The 21473-nt window shown below is 40.3% G+C and overlaps 3 protein-coding genes across 3 annotated transcripts; all 3 read right to left on the reverse strand.

Annotated features, from left to right (window-relative positions):
- Nucleotides 1-1011: 1011 nt before the first annotated feature.
- Nucleotides 1012-3467, reverse strand: LOC119769233 (uncharacterized protein K02A2.6-like). The gene is made up of 4 exons (XM_038261163.1): nt 3237-3467; nt 2638-3195; nt 1269-2564; nt 1012-1188 (listed from the first exon to the last, which is right to left on the reverse strand). The coding sequence occupies exons 1-4, from the start codon at nt 3465-3467 to the stop codon at nt 1012-1014; spliced, it is 2262 nt and encodes a 753-aa protein (XP_038117091.1).
- Nucleotides 3468-4028: 561 nt separating this feature from the next.
- LOC119769234 lies at nt 4029-8971 on the reverse strand. Its single transcript, XM_038261165.1, has 3 exons — nt 8886-8971; nt 4661-6008; nt 4029-4202 (listed from the first exon to the last, which is right to left on the reverse strand). Exons 1-3 carry the CDS (start codon nt 8936-8938, stop codon nt 4029-4031), a joined length of 1575 nt encoding a protein of 524 aa, XP_038117093.1. The 5' UTR covers nt 8939-8971.
- Nucleotides 8972-12902: 3931 nt separating this feature from the next.
- Nucleotides 12903-14002, reverse strand: LOC6043332 (phosphoglycolate phosphatase 1A, chloroplastic). The gene is made up of 3 exons (XM_001858456.2): nt 13881-14002; nt 13514-13809; nt 12903-13457 (listed from the first exon to the last, which is right to left on the reverse strand). Exons 1-3 carry the CDS (start codon nt 13960-13962, stop codon nt 12903-12905), a joined length of 933 nt encoding a protein of 310 aa, XP_001858497.2. The 5' UTR covers nt 13963-14002.
- Nucleotides 14003-21473: the final 7471 nt, after the last annotated feature.

A 21473-nucleotide genomic window follows, 5' to 3' on the forward strand; every position in this document is an offset into this window, starting at 1 on the left:
AGTTTTCGTCTGGCGGAAGAACACTGGTGATAAATAAGTGGAATTTTTTAAAATATCGAGAGTCGCACTATAATACCCACACTATGCTTGGCTGAACGCATGCCTTGCTCGACTGCTTATACTCGCGCACGATTCAATTGAAATTGATTCTTGATCTTCGTATCTCACGTGCCTTAGAACACCAATTTGTGGTCCAGTTATGATTGGTTATTGTAGATAAGCGTAGCGTCAGGCTGAGTGGTGAACAAAACTAATTTTGATCAATTCTCCCAAACCGCGATCTGGAGCGTATTATATAAGTAGCAAGAATAAGCCTAAAATTCTGGTTGGATATCATATCTCCCAAATACGCAGCTCGGTAGCTCTCTCGGTCTGGATTCGCAACCCAGGGGCGAAGGAGCATGCTCCGAGGTGGGTGTATTTTGAACGGTAAGAAGATAACAGAAAACATTTGGTTAACTTGCAAGATGATCTGCGCAGGTTCCTGTTTTGTTTAAAGAAGTCTGGTCAGGATAAAGGCTTATTGAGAATTAACATTAACTCAAATTGCTGGCCAGAGTCGGTGGTGCAGCTGCAAGCGTGGTTGCCTCTCACTCCCTTGGATCATTCCAGGTGTAGGAATCATCTCCCTGGAGTTTACAGACAATAAGTACCAGCAGACCAAGCCTGCTTCGGTGGAGTCAGCATTTGGACTCGCAATCCAAAGATCGTCAGTTTGAATCCCGGAGTTCAGATGAACTAGGTGTAAAAAAAAGGTCCCGCCCAAACCTTGCGACGCCTAGGTTCGGGTAGCAATCTAACAACAGAGATCGCCAAGACCAGTGGGTTGTAGTGCGAAAAGTTTAGTTTTTCACACTGCTAGCTAGCCATTAAATATTTAGTCAAGGGTAAATTCAAACTTATTGGATATTTGGCGCGTGTTTTTTTTTTATTTGAGGGTATTTTCTTCATTTTTTGAGTAGAGGGAGGATGTGTGGTAGGCATATCTTAGATGCAACTTGTTTGGCCATTCTATCTATTTAGGGTCTCTAGGGCCGGGATCTGGGCCGCCTCCGAATCGTCGAGGTTCCTGCGAACGTCCGATGAATTGTTGGTCGCAGGTGGCTGCCGATTCTCTTGCTGTTCTGTCTCCGAGTTATGGTCCCGCGCGTCGGGTGGTACATTCGTCAGCGTGTCATCGGCGTCGTCCTGTGAAATAGAAGAAGCGTATAATAAATTTGTACTAATCACAAAACCAAACCATAATTGGTTCATAACATCTGTCTTACCCCAACAGACTCGCTATCAACGCTGAAATCTTGTGCGCGCTTGACGTCCTGCACGTTTCGAGCCAGCTGAACCCCGCAGTCACTCCTAACGACCACTTTCGCCCCTTTCCTTGCTAGCACGGTATACCTCTCTCTCGAAAAGGACGGGTCCAGTTTGTTACGTTGCGGGATAGAAATGACCACCCTATCGCCAGGTTGAATGTCGGACTCCTTGGCGCCCCTGCTGTTGTCAGCGAACTTTTTACTGCACAGTTTAGATGCGGCGTCGTCCTCGGCTACCTGTTCTTTATCGACCTTCTCTGAAGACTTAGTTTCCCAGAGTGCTGGAAAAGTTCCGCGGTATTTCCAGCCCACCAACAGCTCGAACGGTGTAACCCCGAGGCGCGAGTGTTCCTTCCTGGTGTTGTGCACGTGCACATACTCTTGTAGGGCTTCCCTCCAGTTTCGTTGCTCGGCTTTGGCAGCGGAAATCGACTTTATTATGCCTTGATTTTGTCGTTCGACGCCTCCATTTGACTGGGCACTGAGGGGGATCGACTTGCGCACCCGAACACCTTTGTCTTCCCAGAAGTCTGTAAATTCTTGGCTCTGAAAAGGCGGGCCGTTGTCGCTTTGGATGATGAGCGGAAGTCCCCAGGTAGTGAACGCTTTGCAGAGCGCGGCGTTGGTTTTTGTGCAATCGGTGGTTTTCATTTCAATGACTTGCAAAAACCTTGAGTGCATATCAACTATGACAAGGAAATGCCCCGATCCACATCCGTTCAGTGTCAGAAAGTCTATCTGTAAGATCTCCCAAGGTCCTTGGGGAAGTGTGCGGCTGGAGAGTGGTAGGGGCGGGTTTTTTCTTGATACCATTAGGCAAGCTTCGCACTTGCCGACAAACTCGACCGCCTCCTTGCTCATGTTGGGCCACCAGAAGTAGTCCCGAAGGAGCTTCTTGGTAGCCCCGCACCCGACGTGTCCCTGGTGAGCAATCTCGATCGCGGTCCGACGAAGCTTCAGAGGAAGAATGATCTTGTCGCTTTTGAAAACCAGTGAACCCAGCACGCGGAGCTCTTTCGATTGTGTTTCATAGCGACGAAGGTTTTCTGGCCACACTCCGGTATGCAATGCTGATCGAACGGCACAATTTTCTTCATCAGTTTCAGATGCGATCTCTATCGTGTTCCAAGAGAGGTTCATGTGGGCGGCATCAAGGGCATACAAAACGTGCTTCTCGTTGATGTCGTCGAAGGGTTCGTCGATTTGTGATTTATCTATCAAGCGTGACAGCGCGTCGGCGATGTTCTGGTTAACCTGATTCCGAGTCCGTACGAACAACGAACGGCTTGCTGATCAGATAGTACGAAAACCGTTCGACGCCCCATACGATCGAAAGCGCCTCTTTCTGCGACTGGGGGTTCTTTTGCTCGCTCGCTGACAAAGCTTTAGAAGCGCACGCGATGATCCGGGGTGTACCTTCGTTATTGTACTGAACCAGGACGGCCCCAAGGCCAATCGGCGACGCGTCGACAAACAGCTCCGTTTTATCGTTGCAGTCAAAGTATCCAAGCTTCTTGATGGATGAGAGCGCCTCGTACTTCAAGTACAGAAACTCCTCCTCTTCGCAGTCTGTCCAGTAGAACGTCTCCGACCTACTGAGGTTCCTAAGGTTCTCCGTTTTATCCGCTCGCTTCAAGATGAAGCGCTCCGAGAAATTAATCAAGCCAAGAAAACTTTTCACTTCCTGCAAATTCTCGGGACGACGGAAGTTCTCCAGCGCTTTCAGTTTATCCTCCTCGACGCTCAGCCCATCGTACGAAAGCTGGAATCCCAAGAACTTCACGCTGTTCTTGCGAAATACGCACTTCTGCTCATTCAACCGCACACCGTGACTCCGGAGCCTTGAAAGTACCTTCCTCAAGTTCGAATCGTGTTCTGCTTGTGTCTTTCCGTATACCAAGATATCGTCTAAGTAGTTACAAGTACCCTCGCAACCGGCAAGTACGTTAGTCTGGAGAGCCTCTTGAAAACGTCCGGTGCGTTTGTCAGACCAAACGGAAGCCGTACGAACCGGTACATGTCCTGACCGGAGAAGAAGTTCGTTAAGTGCCTCGATTGCTCGTCCAGGACCACGTGGAAGAATGCACTCGTTAGGTCGATCGTAGAGAACCACTTGGAACCGTTCAGCCGAGCCAGAATCGACTCGAGCGTCGGCATCCTGAACGGGGTGCGGATTATACACTTATTCGGCCCCTCAAGTCCACCACCAGGCGTATATCGTCTTTCCCTTTCGGAACAACCAGTAGGGACGAGCAAAACGAACGGTCCATTTGAGTTGTAACTTTCTCGATGATTCCAGACGATAGCAGTTCTGCTAGTCGGCGTTCTGTTTCCTCTTTGAAGGCGGGTGGAATGTTAGTAAAGATATGTCTTGAAGGTGGCATAGACTTGTCGTACGAAATTACGACCGGGGGGATGTCGAACTTTGGAAACTCGTTGGTTTTCCCCTTCTCTAGCTGGAGGACGCTGTACCGCAGGGCAGTACCTCTGCTCAGTAGCGGCCGTGCATTCTGCACGATGTAAAATTTTTCGAGGTAACTTGGCCGATCAGCCGTGATGAAAAGCTCCGCCGTGAAAGAGCCGATTACGGAAATAAATCCTGGAGTTGCGTAGGCTTTCAGTGACAAATCAGATCCTTCGGTATAACAGTACAGTCCTCGCTTTGAATTGTTATTTGCCAGCATTTTGTCGAAGTTTTTCTTGTCCACTGTGTTGACCTCAGCGCCGGAGTCGATTAAAGACCAGGGCCACGCCCGCAACGTGACCGGTAATTGTGCCGCAACCGCGGTTCTCCGACGGCCCTACACCCACAGACTGTATGGAGGAAGCTGTCTCTCTGCTCGAATCTTCAACACGATCGGTTTGTCGAATTGATTCCAATCCTGGTTGGTTCTGTAATACAACAATAAAAGCAACAATTTTCAACGCTAAGTCGAACGTTCACGGTTTCCTTATCAATGCTTGAAATTTAAATTACATTACTCCCTTTTACTTCAGCTAAATTAGTTTAGTAAGAGTGAAGTTGCACACATCCCTTGTAAAACCCAGTAAAAACAAAAATATTCTGGATAGCTTTATTTGATCTAAAGTACATGAGGTTTGATAGCTTTTTAATTCAACTGATAGTCTTTGATTAGCTTTTTAATTCAACTGATAATCTTCAGTACATGAAACTTTGATGGCTTTTAAATTCAACTGATAACGGATAACGATTAGTTCCACGAAACGTACGTAACTTGTTATTTCGCAAGCTTTTAAATTGAATAATTTTGATAGATCCAAAAGAAAAGAAACGATACGATACGATTGCCCAAAATGGCTTAATTGTCCCCCTTCTCTTCCTCACTTACGTCGTTATCGTCAGCAAGGGCAGCGACCTTCCGCAACTTGGATGGCTGAGGAAACTTCCCTTCCGGAGTGAGCTGTCGCTTGGATCGATGTTCCTCGGGTACCTCGTCGCACGCTCGAGCGATGTGACCCTTCTCGTGACATTTGTGACAGATCTTGTCTCGATTGTCACATAGATCCGGGGAATGGTATGTACCGGTACATCTCCAGCACCGCTGCGCGCGTTCATTGTTTGGCTGAAATGGTTTTCCTCGACTGTTGAATTTCCCCCTTCCTCTAGCCCACGAGCCGTGATGGCCCCGCTGATCGTAATGTCCGCCGTGGTGGCCGTAACTGGATCTCGGTGAGTACGCCTGGCCTTGGTAGCCGAAACTGGGTCTCGGTGAGTACGACTGGCCTTGGTAGCCGTGACTAGATCTCGGTGAGTATGGCGGCCGCGCTGAGACGCCACCTCTCGACGAATAGTGATGGTTACCGCTGAACACCGGATGACCTGATCTGACGGCGGATACCTCAGCGGAAACTTTCAGCGGCGGATGATTACGTGCGAAGATCGCCTCATGCTTCTGGTCTACTTCCAATGCGTCGACTTCCTCCAGTAAATGTTCGAGCTTCCTTTTGGGCGCTTCTTTTGACCGCAGCAACTTCCGGCACGCTTTACGAACATCCAACGATAGTGCGTGCGCCTGAAGCACGTCAACGACGTTCTCGAACAAACTATCATCGCTGTATCCGCAAAGCTTGGCTCCTGCAACGACTCGTCGGACGTATTTAGAGTCCTCTTCGCCAGTTTCCTGCAGCAACGACCTCAGTTTTTGACGTTGGAGGAGTAGGTAATCTTGGGACCCAAAATGTTGCTCCAGTCGGTACATCATGTTTGAGTACGGAAACAGCGTTTCGTCCGGGGCGTCCACACCGGAGGATGTAGCTTCGAGCAGGTCCTTCAGCTTCTCTCCAGCTTTGATGGTGAAGGCGTTAGCCTTTGCCCTCTCGTCCTCGATTCCGGAAATCTGCAAGGCCGCTTGGAGGGTTTGTTTCCAGCGCTCGAAAGTTTGTTTATCGATCTCTTTGCCGTCCCTCGGTTTACATTCGCTGATGTTTAACGAAGCGAGCGCCATCGAAGTCATTATGGACGATTCGTTACCCGAGAAACTTTCCTTCATCGTCGAGTTTCTGTCCACTTGCCGAGGGAGGTCTTCTTCGATGGAAGGTTCTTCCACCCAATTGAACGAATCTGCCTTGTTGCGGGTCTTCTTCAACAACGACATCAACGACGCGTTGCGACGTTTTTCGTGCTCTAGGGCTTTCGCCAATGCTGATGCCGTCGCGTTATCTCCGCGTGCAGCTTCCCTAGAATGAACAAAAATTCCCCGTAAGAATATTTGTTATCGTCGGCTGATGTGTGAATCAGTGTAAATATCAACTTTTGCTTTTTTTTGTATTTTTTAAACATGTTTTGCAACCCCTTAAGAGATTGTTACGTTTTTTTTTTGCTCTATTAAAATGATTCAATTTGTTGACTCTCTTCAAGGATTAAAATCCTCTCAAGAGACAGAACCCTACAGGTAACTTTTTGCCTTCCTCACGTTACTGAGGAAAGGCTATAAAATCACTCGAAAAATGAACTTCTCAATTAGACCTCCTAGACCCACCTTCATGTATACCTATCGACTCAGAATCAAATTCTGAGCAAATGTCTGTGTGTGTGGTGGGATGTTGATCAAAAAATTGTCACTCGATTATCTCGACATTGGCTGAACCGATTTTGTCCGTTTTGGCGTCATTCGATCCGTCTTGAGGTCCCATAAGTCGCTATTAAAAATTATGCAGTTTAGTTAAGTATTTCAAAAGTTATGCTAAAAACGATTTTAGCAAAAGTCCGGAAGATTGTAAAAAGGGTGGTTTTTGTAAGAAAACCCGTCATGCTATACATTTTCAGAAAGGTATTCAAAAGACCTTTCCAACGCGTCCAAAACATTGAAGATCTGACAACCCTATCAAAAGTTATAAGCACTTAAGTGTTTTTTAAGCACTTTTTCGAGGCCGGATCTCAGATATTTTGATGAAAATGCTGTCCGGATCTCTCATGCGACCTATCGTTGGATAGGTATTCAAAAGACCTTTCCAACGCGTCCAAAACATTGAAGATCTGACAACCCTATCAAAAGTTATAAGCACTTAAGTGTTTTTTAAGCACTTTTTCGAGGCCGGATCTCAGATATTTTGATGAAAATGCTGTCCGGATCTCTCATGCGACCTTTCGTTGGATAGGTATTCAGAAGACCTTTCCAACGCGTCCAAAACATTGAAGATCTGACAACCCTATCAAAAGTTATAAGCACTTAAGTGTTTTTTAAGCACTTTTTCGAGGCCGGATCTCAGATATTTTGATGAAAATGCTGTCCGGATCTCTCATGCGACCTATCGTTGGATAGGTATTCAGAAGACCTTTCCAACGCGTCCAAAACATTGAAGATCTGACAACCCTATCAAAAGTTATAAGCAATTAAGTGTTTTTTAAGCACTTTTTCGAGGCCGGATCTCAGATATTTTGATGAAAATGCTGTCCGGATCTCTCATGCGACCTATCGTTGGATAGGTATTCAAAAGACCTTTCTAACGCGTCCAAAACATTGAAGATCTGACAACCCTATCAAAAGTTATAAGCACTTAAGTGTTATTTACGCACTTTTTGCATTTTGGATAGCACCCTTTAAATGTGAGGAAGGCGCCAACCACCTAAAGGTGGATTAAGTAACGTTTTTTAATAACAAACCGTCACAGAAGACATTTTAATTATTTAAGGTTGCAAACCCTCCCAGGGTTTCAGAATCACATACCCTCTCAGGGGACTTCAGAATTACATACCCTCTCAGGGGACTTCAATATTACAAACCCTCTCAAGGGACTTCAGAATTACAAACCCTCTCAGGGGACTTCAGAATTACAAACCCTCTCGGGGGACTTCAGAATTACATACCCTCTCAGGGGACTTCAGAATTACAAACCCTCTCAGGGGACTTCAGAATTACAAACCCTCTCAGGGGACTTTTTATGCCGCTCTCTTTTGGTCCATCATTTGCATAAAATCTCTCAGGGCATTTTGGGAAAAATTATTCGTCAACATTATTAGTTTATTTTTAGCAACGAAAGTTGTTACCAAGAACGTAAACCTACGCCATCATGTAGTGATTGGACAAGTTTTCTCCGGCTATGCATAAGTGTACGTGTGGTCGAAAGGCCGTCACCCACACACGGAATACGAAATGCTAGACTCGCACACTGCCGTACGGTAAGGCGAGACGGAGAAGAAAACCATGGTTTCTGGTGTCCCCACTCATACCACTGTAGCCCGTCACTTCACGAACACACACGAACTTTGCGGCAAGCCCGACACAACAAAGGCTCAAATGCCCGTCACTGTACGGCTCCCTTGGAGGTCACGGCAAACTGAGTCACTGCGGTGATTTCACAAATTTTCGTTTCGAGTACGTGCGATCGAAAAGCCATCACTCACACACAAGCTTGGCGGCAAGCCCGACGCATGCAACGCTACGCGAGATGCAAAAACTTTTTTTTTTTTCGGTGGCTACTCACACTGCTGTCACCCCAAACGCCCACCACATCACGAACACTCACGAACTTTGCGGCAAGCCCGACATAACAAAACTACGCGAAACGCAAAAAATACTTTTTTTTTGTTGGTTCTGGTGTTCCCACTCATACCACTGTCGCCCCCGAACGCCCGTCTCTGCACGAATATCCACGCAAGCTTTGGCCAACTAAGTGCAGAAGCAATCCTTGTCTGCAAGTTTTCGCCCCTTTTTTGCCGTGGCAACTCAACCTACACTCACACCGATGCAGGCTAAAGTCCACTCGAGTGAAGAAAACGCAAAATCAAAGCTTGAACCTACTCCTGCCGCCAAGAGTGTATGCGTGTCGCGAGATTTTGCATTCACACCTCTTGAACCGGCAACTCGCACAGCCTCACTCACATAACGGAAGCGACGTCCCATGTTCTGAGTGCCCATCTCACCACTACACGCAATTTTCGGAGTCCCACCAATACCAATCCATCAAACGGAAAAATCACAGCTCGCTAGAAGGCGTCCATATTGGAAAAAAAAACCACTTTCCCCATCGAACGGTCCCAAATTATTGGCAAACGCCCGGTCACTTGAACTGGTTATCCGGTCATCCGTCGACCAAACTTTAACGGATTCTTACCCTGTGGGAGCAGCTGCGCCATTGTCGTGGATCTGGTGGCCAGCCTCGTCCATTTCCGGACGGAATAAAACGCACGACTTTACTGGTTGAGATTAAGCAATCGACTGCCGTTTATTAAGGATCTCTTTTATTTCTTGCTCTCTCTCTCTCTCTCTCACTTTTTCTCTCTCTATCTTTCCTCGCTTATTCTCTCTCTCTCTCTCTCTCTCTCTCTCTCTCTCTCTCTCTCTCTCTCTCTCTCTCTCTCTCTCTCTCTCTCTCTCTCTCTCTCTCACCACATCCACTACAATACCGACAATCCTCCTCGGCAGAATGACAGCTACGCAGAGCGCGTCATTCAGCATCAGTCAGTGTCGCGAGCGCAAGAGGCTCGGTTCAAAGGAGTCGCCGTTCTGGGCGATTCTCTCGCTGGGAAGTGGAATTCCACAGGTAGTGTGTGTGAACTCCGTGTAAAAGGGGTGTCAAACTAAAACGTGACCCCGTTCGTTTGACAACGGTTGGTGTCAAACCATCGGGGTTGGGTGTATACAGATTTCTCGTACATAACACCTAAACTCCCAAAACCCGGGAAAAAGGGGGAATTTATATGTAAATTCCTCCTTTTTTCGAGCTTTGGAGTTTAGGTGATAAAGAAAGGGAGAAAATTAGGCATCAATATTAATAAGCAACCACATTTTTTTTCTTGGCTCTGACAAAAATAAGACAAATTTATTTTTTTTGTTGGCTTAATTCTTAAGATTTAAGGCCGTTGTGTTCAAAGTTTATGTCACCCAGCTCCTTTAATATCGGCCTGAAAAAACATAGTTAAGGAAATATTTATATAAGTTTAATCAACTGAAAACAATCTTTCAATAACTTTAAGCATGTTTGGACCAGTAAGAAAATATTTTTTTTTATCGGCTATTTCAAGGCAGGGTATTTTAACCATTAGTGGAGCCCCTAGATAGTCGACGAGCATTTTACATAATTATTCATTTTTTTCTGATGTTGAACTCAATACACTAAGGACACGTCAATGTCAGTCAACATTGTTTTATATGGTGCTGAACATGCCAAATAAAAGATTTGTAGACAAACCCAAGCTTTTAGTTGTGATTTTATTGAATTTTTCATCAAAAAAACATTCAGAGGGTCCACTTTAGGAAAGGGGTCCACAAATGGATAACTTACCCTACAGTTCCGCAAAAAGTTTCTCTTGTGCAAAAACGTAAATTTCGTCCATAATTAGACATTTTGGAAATTTATGAATGCAAAAAAACTGGACTGGTGTATAATACATTTAAGAAAAAAATCATTCAAATGTTGAGGCCATGGCATGTAATTTCAATGACTGTTTTATTGCCTTCCCTCGACTTTAGTCAAAGTCGAGTGACATAATTGATACAAACATTTGTAACAGTCTTAATTATGAAATAGAAGTACTCACAACAGTACATTAACAGTAACACACCAGACTTGAGTCAAAAACAAGCCAAAATAAGATTTGATTTATTGGAACTACACTCAACCCCCGGTGGTTGGTCACTTTTTCGTTTGACACTTTTTTAGTTTGTACCCCGTTGGTTGGTCAAAGTCAAACTAAAAAGTGACGAACTGTCACTTTTTACACGGCGCTCACGCACACTATCAAAACAAACGTTTGGTAGTGTGTGTGAACTCCGTGTAAAAGGGGTGTCAAACTAAAAAGTGACCCCGTTCGTTTGACAACAGTTGGTGTCAAACCATCGGGGTTTGAGTGTATTAACAAGAACTTTAGATTCCGAACAGTTTACAAAAAATGATTGGATAATAAACACTTTTATGATTTTCTAGTCAAGATATTTTGGTTTTCGATTATTTTTTTTACAAAAACTATGAAAAATATTTGTAGTTGCCTTAGGGCATTGCAAATATTTTTCAAAGTTAAGTTTTCATGAAAAAACTGGATTTTCTCCTGATTCCTAGAACAAAGTACCGGATGTTTGAGGCTTTTCTGAAAGATCACACGATATTGAAACAAAATGCATCAATAACTCAAAATCGATGAAAATGCATATGGGACATTTATGCTATCAGGGGCAGTACAACAACACTCTAAAAAATAACCTTGCAAAGTTAGATAAAACATGAAATTTTAAAATGATTTTTTTTTTCTTAATGAAAAATGGCACTTCTGGTTCAATTTTACATAGGTTTTATCCCTTATCCCCGAATCCCACTTTCCCGAATCCCATATCCCCGAAAATCATTTCCCCGAAAATTCCACATCCCCGAAAATCATTTCCCCGAAAGTGCCACTTCCCCGAAAATCATTTTCCCGAAAATTCCACATCCCCAAAAATCATTTTCCCGAAAATTCCACATCCCCGAAAATCATTTTCCCGAAAATTCCATATCCCCGAATGTCATTTACCTGAATGGCCATTTTACCGAACTGCCGTTTTCCCGAATTTACATATACCCGAATGGTTACTTCACCAAAAAATATTTTTTCCGAATGATGACCTAGATATAAACTAAATTGTTATTTAGGGATTTTTTTAATAAAAGTATGACGTTAATATTAAATTCTCCTACGTGTTTTGTAAGTTTAAAAAAAAAAAAACCGTAGAAGGCCATTAATAAACCACGCGGACACTTCAAGAGTGCGGGTTGAGATCATCCACGTTCCATAAAAAAAGATTTTTTTTGTAGCGGCCATTTTCAGCAAAGGACAATTTTCCAAAACGGTATCTACGTGGTAAGGATAGAACAGCAACGATAGCTTCATGCGACTACTCGATGCGCAGGATTCAGTTTGTTCTAGATTTTGTTTAACTGAACTAATTTGTTCCTATCAATTTTGGCTGGATGAAGGCTTTGAACAATTATTTTTTATTTTTTTACGTCCAATTCGAGTTCTGCGACCAACACTTTTAATCAAATCTAAATAGTTGATTATTGAATTACAAAAAGCATTTTTTGAATATTTCATCACCGCCATTTTAGATTTTAAATAACTAAATCACTTTAAAGTAGTTTAGGGGCTATACTTAAGCTCGACAGCTGATTTTGGTTGCCAAGGTCCCGAGTAACAATTACAAATTTTTGCGGTAGTCGGGCCTGAACGTGTGTCAAACACGTTCTGACCTGAAATCTCTTCGGCCAGTTGTCACACTTACATCAATTTGAATATTCAAAATTCAAGTGAAGCTCGGAATTTTTTGAACGTTCAATAGAGTAATCAACGTTCGTTTGTATTGCGTGTACGTACACAAAAATTAAGTGAGATTAAATTTTGTCAGCCAACAAAATCAAATGGTGCACTAGTGTGCGTACGCGAAACGTCATAAAGCTCTATTGTGGACATGATACTTTATTGATCGCTACTTCCCCGAACCCGGTCAGGCGGGTATGGCCGTTGTCCAGAACCGCGCGCGGTTCTGGGCAACGGCCATACCCGCCTGACCCGGTTCGGGGAAGTGGCGTTCGGGGAAATGGCCGTTCGGGATTATGGTCATTCGGGAAAATGATTTTCAGGGATGTGGAAAATTAGGGAAAGTGGCCATTCGGGAAAATGGTTTTTAGGGGAAGTCGCCATTCGGGGATGTAGCCGTTCGGGGAAATGGATCGTTCGGGGAAATGATTTTCGGGTAAATGACATTTCGGGAAAGTGTCTTTTCGGAGATGTGGCATTCGGGGAAATGTCTCTTCGGGAATGTGGGTTTCGGGGAAATGTCATAGATTCTTTTACATAAAAGTCCCTTTGACACCAAATTTCCATCTCATCACCGTTTCAGGCTACAAATGATTGAAAAACAATTATTTTTTCGCATGTTCAAAAATTGAAGTGGTCGTAACGGCCATCCGTCACAAGATATCAAAAAACGGACCTCGGATTCGTGATCAGGGTCAAAAGTTACCCCTTAGGACAAAGTCTCACACGAATCCAAGAGGGGTCTGGGCAACTTTTCCCGATTTCGTGTGAGTTGTCGAAGAATTACCCATGGATCAATATAAACTGAAAGGAAATTTGTTCCTAATCTAATTGCTTTAAATCTACTCAGTAGCGTCTTTTCTATTTTGCGTTACATCCTGTATCAAACGATCAAGGTCTGCAAAACTATCCGTGTAAAAATCTGGAACATTTTCGTCGTTACTCAGTGCTTCAACCATTTCGAGACTGGTTCCGCCAGAGAGCACCAGCAAAGTCTGAAATCCGGCAGCCCTCCCAAAGGTCACATCCTGAGCAATCATATCGCCCACGAACAGTACCCGTTGATTTTGTAAAATTTTCAAGTGGTTTTTCAGTTGCTCTGCCAAGCGAGGACTTGGTTTTCCTAGAATCACTGCTTTTCTGTCGGTACTTTGTTCTAACACACTAAGGTACTGGCTCATGCCGGTCACATCCACCTGAGGGGTTACGAATATTCGTGGACTAATAGCTCCGGCAACCAGCAGACAGTTGGGGTCATTTTTCAAGTACAACTCGGCGCGAAACAATTTCATATGGTTAAAGTTGAAATCGTTGTCAAATATTACTGCTTTTACTGGTAGTTTGTCATCAATAGTGCTCACGATGATGTCAACGGATTCCGGGAGAGGATCGTTGGGCTAGAATCAAACAAAATTTGAAAAAAATAAAATCGACTAAGTATTGAAAAACTTACCCCACTGATGACCTCATAGCCAGCTTTCCTAAGAATGTCCATGAAGGTTTTTGAGCATATCGCGAAGATTAATCCTTTAAAATCGATTGACTGCAAGTATCTTACAACACTAATTGCCGGGTAAACGATGTCGTCTTCACTCGCGGAATGTCCTAAACCGGCAATTTGTTTCTGATAGCTGTCCAGAGATTTTGCTCCATTATTTGAGACGAAAACGACACGTTTTCCAGCATCCTTCAAGGCTCTAATGGCGCGATCAGTTCCTTCAAGATGCTCATTCAAAGTCCACAGAACTCCTGCGTGAATCATTTTAAGTAAAGTAATGCGTGTATTCTATGGAACTTTAAAAGAAATTATTTCTTCATACCATCACAATCGGTCAGGACGTAGTCAAAGGATTCCAGGAATTGACGCTTATCTTGCAAACTTAAATTTAGCAACCGCCGCATTGACGAGCTGTCTTGGAGAGGTGCAAATCGCCGTAATGATTCAGAAGGTGGTACGGAGTATACTAACAGTTCAGTTGGTTAACATGCTTCTTTTAAGGGTAAGACAGCATTGAATGGTCAGATCTTACACTGATATACTGGTTGATATGACACGCGAGATTAAGACACGGCACGGACTGTGCAGACCAGAATGGAACAGTTTGTGTGAGTGGTTTGAATTAGTGCCTTCTTTAACATTTAGACAACTGCTTTGGATTTTTATTTTTATCCAAGACAGGGGTCCTCAAACTATTTTGGGCTTGCTCTATTTTAAATTATTGCTGTAACTTTATTTTTATTCTACACATTTCACAATTTGAAAATTGAAATGCAAAGCGTGATACTATAATTTATTAATTTATTCAACTTTTTGCACAAATCATATTTGAAAACATGCACTGGCACTAGGCCGTGTTCAACTATAATTGGTTCCTAAAATTAAGCTTAAATTTGTGATTATATTGTTCACAACGATAAAGCTTGTCATTCTGAGTACAATGACCCTTTGTACGACCGCAAAGAATTTAAAATGTTTTTTTTAATTCGATTCTGATAAATTCTTGATAAAAAGGGTCCTACTTGACAGCTCGTTCCAAGAGGGCCAGTGTTGATCCATCGACAACATGTTGTCTTGTTTGCATAAAAATGTAAAAGAGTGATCAGAAAATGTTTTTAACCGTGTTTTGTACCGTTGTACAAAAAAAAAATTACATAGGGTGTAGGAACTAATTGAGAATTAAAGTGGAACCTAAAAGTTCAAATTTGCTTAGGTGAAGGCGAAATTGCCTTTGACTGTGTTTTAATTGAACGCGTTGCTCTATTAATATTAGCTTAATTATATTGCTCATAACTAAAAACAGGATTTTTTTTTTTAAATGGGACAATATTTAAGGGGGAAGCGACATAATCTTTGCTCGGCCTTAGTTGAATAGTGATAACCTGGTAAACAAATAAGTTAATATAAATTAACCAACGCGTTCAATTGAATGCGACCAAAGGAAAACTTAAAGGAAATTGAACGAGATTTCCGATAAACAGATTTTCGAGACTAAAAAAACAGTTGCAGTAGTTGCCTGACCACTCTTCGCGAAACTTTGTTCTAAGAGGTAACTTTTATTCAAACAAAGAAACAAAAAGTAACTTTTTCAAAACATTTTTTTAAGAGTTGCGGTTACTCGTGAGTTTATACATCAGCAATTTCGATTTTTTTTAATGAAAATAGGACCCTTTTGGGTTATTGCAGATTTAAAAGAACATTAAATTTCCCTTCTACTTTTTATTCACAGTTGAATAGCGTAATTCTTTTTTAATGAAAACGCATTCTCGTTCATTTCTGTAGAATTAGTTACCGTAAACCGGGGTGACTTTGATAGGATTTCAATTTATTTTTACTGGGGTGGCCACACAAAGTCTATAAACTATTTTTGAAAAAAAATGTGTTTTCAATAGTGTTTAAAAAATCGTTACGTTAGTTTATGTTCCGGGTGACTTTTATAGTCATAGTTTTTCTTGTTAAAACAGATTTAAGGTGTTCAAACTCCATTTTACGTCAAATGTACCATCACTTAGGTAGCTGATATAGTTTTTTAAGAAAAAACTAAGTTAACTAAGTTTATAAGCTTTTTAACAAAATAAATATAAATTTGAAGTTAAATTGCTAAAAAGTCTGTTTTTTCTGAAATTCGTGAAACAAGTTTTGTTTATAAAATTATCGATTTATATTGCATTTTAAACTGAATTCGAAGCACGAATCACAAGTTTTAACTTTTTACATGAAATTTGTTCAACTGAAATTGCCTGTAAATTGAGGAGATTTGGAGATTTTGTGAAATTGTATTTCAAAAACACATATTATCTATTATTTAAAAACTTATTTTACCTTCTCCTAATAGAAAATTGTCCAAAGAACCTGAAAATGCCTTCCGTTTTCCGATTCAAAATCATGTTAATTGAGAAAATCATGACACTTCAAGAAGTTTGAAATAATACCTTTCATCAACATTTTCCTTATTATAGTTAACTAACTTTTTAAACTTTTCAAAATGTTATGAAAAGTTTTTCTGAAGACTTCTCTACCACGTTCAGTATGATACCAAACCATTCCGTTTGTATTTAATGTGTATTCTTCATTTTGCGGAGTATAAATCGACGTCGTCGTGCTATCTTGTCGCACCCGCCATTTTGACGTTCCGAGAAAAACGCATTTTAATGTTTGACCTTGAATATTCAAAAACGAGAGCACGCAATGTAAACAATAACAATCACGTTTTGTTTGGCTCACCATTCTGTGCATTGTCCCGAAGTTTGGTTGAAGTTGGTTGCTGGAGTCCCGAGTTATAATTACAAATGTTTACGGTAGTCTAGCTTGTACGTGCGACAAACGCATCCTGACTTTCCTGGCCTGAAATCCCTTTGGCCTTTTGTCGCACTTACATCAATTTTCATGGAGTGACAAGATAGCACGACAAGATTGAAACTACTTTCATATGTAAAGTGACAAAAATGCACGGAGTTTTTTCGGTTTTTGTTGAATATCTCAGGATTGAAATCGAATTTTGGGGATCTGTGAAGGTCAAAATGTGAGGCATTGTGAGCTGCACAAAATGGTGTTCTTAACTCAATTTGGCCCAAAATGCACGTACGACAAGTTAGCACGATGGCGACGAAATATAAAGTCACCCCATTTTACGGTTCTGATGTATAGCCAAGCAAAGATTAAAAATTATGATAACAATGAGCAGAGCCGTACTTTGGGACCACGGCGCCCTTGGCGAAGCATCAATTTGGCGCCCTCCCAAATTTACAAGCATTTTGATAAATTGATAATAATTTTCAATGATTGCTTCAATATGAGTATTGATTGTATCATGGAAATTGGAAACCTTAGTATGGTTAAAAAAACACACAGTTATTTTATGTTTTGTTTTTCAAATAATATGAATTAGGTTGAATTGAAAATTTATTATAGGAGTTAAATTGGCTAAAAAATTTCTCTGATTTTATAAAATCAATAATGATAGCAGGTTTTTGTTTTTTTAAATTTATTTTTAAGATAAATGCACAGAATTAAATGCTCAATCATGATAAATTTGGCTATAACTTGTTAGCTAATTTCATAATTTTAAGCCTGCAAAAACGAAAAAAACGAAATTATTGGCACTACGCCCCCCGGGGCATGGCCTTCCTCTAACGTGGGATTTCTGCTCCAGCGCCTCTGACGAGACAGGAGAAACCGGGACCGACGTTTTACTTCACCATCCGATAGAAGCTCAGTGGATAAGGCGGGAATCGAACCCGCGTCTCATAGCATCATCGGGATCGGCAGCCGAAGCCGCTACCCCTGCGCCACGAGACCCACCTGCATAATTTGAAATAATCTAGTATTAATTTGGTTGTATAAGCAAAGAACTTTCCCTGCAGGGCTGTGGAGTCGGAGTCGGAGTCGGAGCCGGAGTCGGAGCCGGAGTCGGTGGAGTCGGGTCTTTTTGGGGACCTGGAGTCGGAGTCGGAGTCGGAGTCGTCAAAACTCGAACAGCTGGAGTCGGAGTCGGAGCTGGAGTCGGCTAAATTTTAAGAGCTGGAGTCGGAGTTGGAGTCGGTGCCGAAGATTTCTGATAACCCGGAGTCGGAGTAGGAGCCGGAGTTATCTTAAATTTAACAAAAAATATGTTTTTTATTGTTCAGTATTTCCTATAGAACAGCTTAATTTACAAAACATCTTATGAGCAACTCTCTACGAAATCGGCCGATTTCGACAATTTTTATTTTTTTATTTGACTCAAACTTTGTGGGGGCCTTCCCTATGACCAAATAAGCTATTTTGCGTCATTGGTTCACCCATACAAGTCTCCATACAATTTTGGCTAGAAAATGGTGGGCTGATTGGGTGAGACTTAGAAAACTTCAATTTTCGTGTTTCTTTTTCTTTAAGCCGCTGTATTTCAGCAACCAGAGGTCCAATCTTCAATCTCTTGGACAATTTTATAGCAAATTTTCTGAACTTTTCAAAAACAATATTTTTAGAAATGGTCACTCATGGTCACTATTTTTAAAAATGGAAAAACTGCAAATATGTCGCTAAAATCAAACTTCGGTGGCTATATCTTGAAAACGGAGCCCTTTATCAAAAAATCTGTAAAGTACTTTTCGATTTCAAATTCAATTTTGCATTAAAAAGTAATGTCAAACTTGTTTTTGCATAAAACTTCGATTTTTTTTCCAAAAATCACTGTTTTTTTCTAAAATTCATAACTCGGCGGCAGATTTTTTGACCATGTTTCTCTATGGCTCAAAAGTTGCGGATTTTTGTCCCTTAAAACATATCAAAAAATCTCGAAAATCAAAAAATACGTATTTTGGGAAATTGAGTTTTAGTGAAAAAAAAGTTGATAAAAAATTCTGCAAATTTTTTTTCCGTGTACCTATTTTTTTCTCAAAATTCCTCAACAATACCTACAACTTTGCCGAAGACATCAAATTGATCAGAAAATTCACTCAAAAGTTACAGCTGTTTGAATATTTACATACCATTTTTGTATGGACAGCAGCCAAAATTGTATGGAGACTTGTATGGGTGAACCAATGACAAAAAATAGCATATTTGGTCAAAGGGAAGGCCTCCACAAAGTTTGAGCCAAATCAAAAAATACAAATAAAATCCATTTCCGGTTTTGGTAGAGAATTGCTCTTATATTTTTAATTGATTTATCAGATGACATTATGTTTTTGAAACTTTTTATTGTGATTGAAAAGCTCTAATTGTGTTATTACACTATAATCACTAAATGATAACCTCTTACCCAAGTATGTAGTATCATAATTTAAAAAATAATAAAAAATATTGGTTATGTAGTCATTTCTTGAATGCTTCATTTTGCTTATATTTATGTGCCTTTTCAATTCAAATTTAACCAAATTTCATCCAGTTAATTCTGAAAAAAGTACACACACAGTCATCTTTTACCCTGATAGCATATGTCTTGAAAGTTTTAAGTTAAATCATTTTTGAGGAAAAAATTACGAGGTACATAAAGATTAAAAATAGTAATCATTGTTTTTGCAAATCGAAAAAAGTCACTGACAGTTTAACTTTTGTAACAAATACTCAACGATAATAACAATCTCTAACTTGGAACTAAACAAGCGCATTTTGTTTATAACTGAGTACAAGAAAATCAAAGTGTTGCATTTAAAATAATTGAAACTAACAAAAAATATCAAAACAAGTTGCAACAAATTTTGAAATAATCATTGATTGTTGATGTTGTTGTTGATTTAAGGTAAACTATTTTGATATCGTTGCAAATTATCGTTGAACAAATCTCAAGAATTCAGTACAAAAATGAACTTATAAAAAATGTGTAGAACAAAATATAGGATTTTAATGTATTTTTCAAATATTATTTAAAAAAAAAATCAAAATAATATCAACTAGTACGAATTTTCTCATATTGTTTGTCCCACGCCAATATGACGGAAGGTGATAATTATTGCATATCAATGTACCTTAAAAAAAAATAAATATTTTTGACCTAGAAAATATTTAACTTGTGGATATTTGTATTTTATTATATTTTATGTTTTTTCATATATTTTGATGGAGGCGCAAGATGATTCATAAAGCTTCGTTTTAGGTGAAGATTCACGAAGTATGGTGCGCTTCCTTTTTAAAGCATATAAAATTTTAAAATTAAAATAAATAAAAAATTTTCAGGGTAAAATATTTTCCATGTCAAAGATATTTGAAAAGGACATCTTAAGTGTCTTTTCCACGAAGAATTTGTTTAGATACATTTATTTGCAATAATAATCTCCTTCAGCCATGGCGTGATGTTCATGTACGTCTTAAAAAAAAAAAAAACAACAAAAAAATGTTTCGTTTAAAATTGTCATTTAAAAACAAGGTGCCTGTCACTGTGCTTCTTACAAATGTCAGCCTGAATGTGAGCAAATTGAATTTTAATGTTCAATAGACCAATAAGGCCAGGTTTCTTTGAGTTATTCATTCAAAAATAACAATTCAATATTTAAATTTATTAGCTTTGAAAAATATATTTTCAAATTTGAGGTTAAGCACATAAATCCAAATTTACTTACAAAAATGTTCTTCTCAAAATGCCTCTAAAACTGAAGATATTTTTTGATTTCTGTTTCCATAACGTATAAAACTTGTAACCTAGAAACTTTTTTTCCGTTTATTTACTTTACTTTACTTTTACTTAACTTATTTTCTTGAGAAAAACATGACGCTTAGAGAGTATTTAAATAATCCTATTTATCAATGTTTTAAAAATAATTAACTAATAATAGTTAACTAACTTTTGAAACATTTAAAAATATGTGGAGTCGGAGTCGGAGTCGGAGCCAACCATTTGTTGAAAGCCGGAGCCGGAGTCGGCTAATCTGAGAAAGCCGGAGTCGGAGTCGGAGTCGGAGTCATTTGAAATATGACCCGACTCCGCAGCCCTGTTTCCCTGCTTCGTTAATTACAACGAATAAAGAAAAAAATCCTTCTTCAAAATTGAAAAAAATAATATTTATCTCTTGTTCTATCTAGATCGGATTCCCAGCAAGCTTAGTTCAAAAGAGCACACCGGCATCGAAGCATAATTTTTCAACATGCAGCGGCAGAACAAAATTTCGTCAAAATCAATTTAGGCCCTTGCGAATATTTTTTGACATTTATGTCCCTCGACTCTGACCAAAAAAATGAAAAGGTTAAAAATTTTAAATTACAGGCCACGGTTTCAACATTTTATGAAAAAACTGTTTTAAAATGTCACCCTTGGCGGTCGCCAACCGCGCCAACCCCTAGGTACGGCGTTGACAATGAGTATGACCATATTTTCTAAAAACATACAGTATGCAAAAAAAGTATTTACACCCCTTGGGCACTATGCACATTTTGTGATGAAACATGTAAACAATTAAAATTTTGACAGAAACCTAGTACTACGTTTTGTTCAGAAACTCATGCCGAACATTTTGCTACAAAAAGCTCATGAAAAGATGATTTCTATAAAAAGATTAATTGTTGACAAATCACCATAAACTCAGCCTACCAACTTGAAATAGGCATCCTTGACTAATTGAAAAAATAATTTGGATTGAATATAAAGTTTACTAATTACTTAGTATAAAAGATTATATATTTATATATTTTGCAAACATTCAATTTAACTTAATCTCAATAAATTACCATAGAAACGATAAATAAACATTTTGGAGTGGGTATAACACCGTTTTGGGGGTCTTTGTATCGATAGAATAGATTTTTCGTTGCAATTTCGTACCAACCCGGAATTACGTTGTCGGAAAATCCGCCGGCTTCCGAACCGGTCCACAATTCACAAGTCAACCTATGTGGAATCGGAAAAGCGCATCAAATTCCCGATCTTTTGATACCCAAACATCTAGGTTTTCTGATCAGAGCATACAGATTTGCTGAAGAAACTGCATTGATCTAAGAATTC

The sequence above is a fragment of the Culex quinquefasciatus genome, chromosome 3 (assembly GCF_015732765.1).
Source record: "Culex quinquefasciatus strain JHB chromosome 3, VPISU_Cqui_1.0_pri_paternal, whole genome shotgun sequence".
In the NCBI taxonomy this organism is placed as follows: domain Eukaryota; kingdom Metazoa; phylum Arthropoda; class Insecta; order Diptera; family Culicidae; genus Culex; species Culex quinquefasciatus.

Excerpts from the sequence above, each read along its gene's own strand:
- LOC119769234 (XM_038261165.1), bottom strand. The coding sequence starts at position 8,938 with ATGGACGAGGCTGGCCACCAGATCCACGACAATGGCGCAGCTGCTCCC. Across the intron at positions 6,009-8,885 it reads GGCGCAGCTGCTCCCACAGG|GGAAGCTGCACGCGGAGATA; the intron begins GTAAGAATCCGT and ends TGTTCATTCTAG. Across the intron at positions 4,203-4,660 it reads CCCTTGCTGACGATAACGAC|AACCAACCAGGATTGGAATC; the intron begins GTAAGTGAGGAA and ends GTTGTATTACAG.
- LOC119769233 (XM_038261163.1), bottom strand. The coding sequence starts at position 3,467 with ATGCCGACGCTCGAGTCGATTCTGGCTCGGCTGAACGGTTCCAAGTGG. Across the intron at positions 3,196-3,236 it reads CGTACTTGCCGGTTGCGAGG|ACACAAGCAGAACACGATTC; the intron begins GTACTTGTAACT and ends GTATACGGAAAG. Across the intron at positions 2,565-2,637 it reads AGAAAGAGGCGCTTTCGATC|GTTAACCAGAACATCGCCGA; the intron begins GTATGGGGCGTC and ends ACTCGGAATCAG.
- LOC6043332 (XM_001858456.2), bottom strand. The coding sequence starts at position 13,962 with ATGCGGCGGTTGCTAAATTTAAGTTTGCAAGATAAGCGTCAATTCCTG. Across the intron at positions 13,810-13,880 it reads CGTCCTGACCGATTGTGATG|GAGTTCTGTGGACTTTGAAT; the intron begins GTATGAAGAAAT and ends TGATTCACGCAG. Across the intron at positions 13,458-13,513 it reads GCTATGAGGTCATCAGTGGG|CCCAACGATCCTCTCCCGGA; the intron begins GTAAGTTTTTCA and ends GTTTGATTCTAG.